We start from the raw sequence: 2,500 nt of genomic DNA, 5'->3' as shown, positions 1-2,500 counted from the left end.
AGAAATAGAATTATAAATTGTTAAATAAATCATTAGTCATACTGAAATGTTGATATTAAGAAGAATGAACTTGTCTATATCCCACGTTCTGAAAACTGGTCACACAGCTTCAGCACACACTATTAAATATTTGCCCCTTGTTATTAATGAAAGATTGGGTGCTTTGTTTGCAGTAATTAGGTGTTCATAAAAAAATGACAGCTACCGAATTCAGTTGTGCAATTCACCAGGAAAAGAGATTGGGAGGAATGCAATAAAGAGGAAATTAAAGGAAGACAAAAAAATAAGTGTCTCAAACAGCATCTTTTAGAGGCTAACTTTTGATGTTACAAGTGTAGGTAAGTGTGCTCTGACATAATGGGGAAAAAGCATGACCATACGTGTCATGGCATAGCTGTGGTGGTAACAAAAACACGACGTACATTCTTTCTCTCTCTCTCTCCCTCTTTCTCCCCCCCCCCCCCCCTCTCTCTCTCTCTCTCTTTCTCTCTGTGTGTATAGATCCAATATATTAGCCTTTTTTATTTCATATCATCTGTAATTGGTCCTCGTTCCTAACTACTGTTTTTTAATTGTCTTGTCCTTGTTATGATGGCTCTCAGGATTCTAATTTTACGAAAGGAATCAATAACTCCAAAGGTATTTACGGCCTGACAAGCCAATTTGCTGTCAGTTCAATAAGAAACATTCAAACCTGTAATAAGTTTGATAATGTTGAAGCCATCGATTTCAAAGAGAAGATACTATCATGGATTGCAGAATGACTCATTTGACAATTATGAAGATGGATAATTTTTTTTTATGTAACTGACATAGTTTAGTCGATAACAAACAAGTGTATTGAAGTGTTTTGAACAGCATGGAATTTTAGTGAAAAGTTACTTAAGTTTTGTTATAATGTATTAATAACTAAACAAATGTAAATTTCAGCAACCTGATATCTCTAACAGACATATATATAATTTAATTATAAAATGATCGATAAAAAAACAACCTCTTTCCATTAACGTTATCCTTTAATATACCCTAATACACGATATAAATGATACATTGATATACAAATATACATTAACTATACAAATAGAACTTTCAGCAACAAAATATCTCTAGCAGACACAGTCATATATAATTTAATAATAAGCTATTTTTAAAAACAACAACCTTATTTTGCATTAATGTTACCCCCTTAATATACCTTAATATATATAGCGATCTTATAAAACAACAACTTCCTTTTCCATTAACGTTACCCCTTAATATATCTTAATATACTTACGTTTTATAATGATACATTAATAAACAAATATAATTTTCCCTAATAGACACACTCATATATAATCTAATCATAGAACATTAAAAAAAAAAAAAAAAATCCGTTAACGTTTTTTTTTTATTAGAGTTAACCTTTTTTTTTTCTTTTCTTTTTTTTTAGTTAAAGTTTTCCCTTAACATACCTGCGTATCTACTAGACGGAATGCCACTTCACCTTATCTATCTAAACCCTCTTCTGACCCTTGCAATTCCTCGCTCAGATTCGCGACACAGCAACACAAGTGGCAGACAAGCAGCCTGGTGTAAGTGGCTGCTCGTTGCAGATCTGGTGGCCATTGCAGCCGTGTTGCTGATGGCGTCCCTCGTGCTGCTTGTTCTGGTGAGTTGGTTTGTTTTGCAGTTGTTGTTCTGGTTGTCAGTGTTGGTGATTTGATCTTGTTTATGTTTGTCTATCAATCTATCAATATTATGTATATATATTCATATATATATATATCTATATATCTATATCTATCTATCTACCTATCTATCTATCTATCTATCTATCTATATACATATATACATATATATATATGTATATATATGTATGTATATATATATATATGTATATATATATGTATGTATATATATACGAATATATATATATATATATATATATATGTATATATATATATATATATATATATATATATATATATATATACATATATATATATATATATATATGAATATATGTATATATGCATATATTTATTTATTTATTTATTGTTTATATGTATATATATCCAAATATGTATATATATACATACATATATATATATATATATATATATATATATATATATATATATATATATATATACATACATTAATTCCCAATTCCACAATTCCGAAAACTTACTCTCCTCCTCAACGTGTTCCAGCTGCGTCGCCCGAGAGGAAGGTTCGGCCCAGGATTTAAGGGTCATTTTCCTGCGTTTCTCTAGGAGGAAAGAGCCCTTCGAGGAGGATTCCGAAGGAAGGAGGAAGGAGGAGGATCTTTTTTTGTTTTGTTTTTGTTTTCGTGTTTTTTTTTTGTTTTTGTTTTTAAGGGATGATTTGAGGGATAAAAGGATCTTCGTATAGTGGGGGTTGAGGGTTGTTGTCTGTCTGTTTAGCTGTTTATGATTATCAATTCGTATTTGTCTATTTACATACGTACAGACAGACAGACACACACACACACACA

General features: G+C 30.6%; 1 protein-coding gene across 2 annotated transcripts in view; it reads left to right on the top strand.

Moving 5' to 3' along the window:
• LOC113803645 (uncharacterized) overlaps positions 1 to 2,500 on the top strand; it is an 8,584-nt gene that overhangs the window by 5,941 nt on the left and 143 nt on the right. For both annotated transcript variants that reach the window (XM_070129398.1, XM_070129397.1), the window contains 2 exons: positions 1,533 to 1,651; positions 2,196 to 2,500. The exon at positions 2,196 to 2,500 is cut by the window's right edge and continues 143 nt beyond it. In XM_070129398.1, the coding sequence (XP_069985499.1) occupies positions 1,533 to 1,651; positions 2,196 to 2,258 (182 nt within the window). In that variant the 3' untranslated portion in view covers positions 2,259 to 2,500. The remainder of the gene's footprint in view (positions 1 to 1,532; positions 1,652 to 2,195) is intronic.

This window comes from Penaeus vannamei, chromosome 13 (genome assembly GCF_042767895.1).
Source record: "Penaeus vannamei isolate JL-2024 chromosome 13, ASM4276789v1, whole genome shotgun sequence".
Lineage (NCBI taxonomy): Eukaryota > Metazoa > Arthropoda > Malacostraca > Decapoda > Penaeidae > Penaeus > Penaeus vannamei.
Note: the sequence above shows the minus strand (reverse complement) of the source record. Positions and strands in the feature narration are given on the sequence as shown.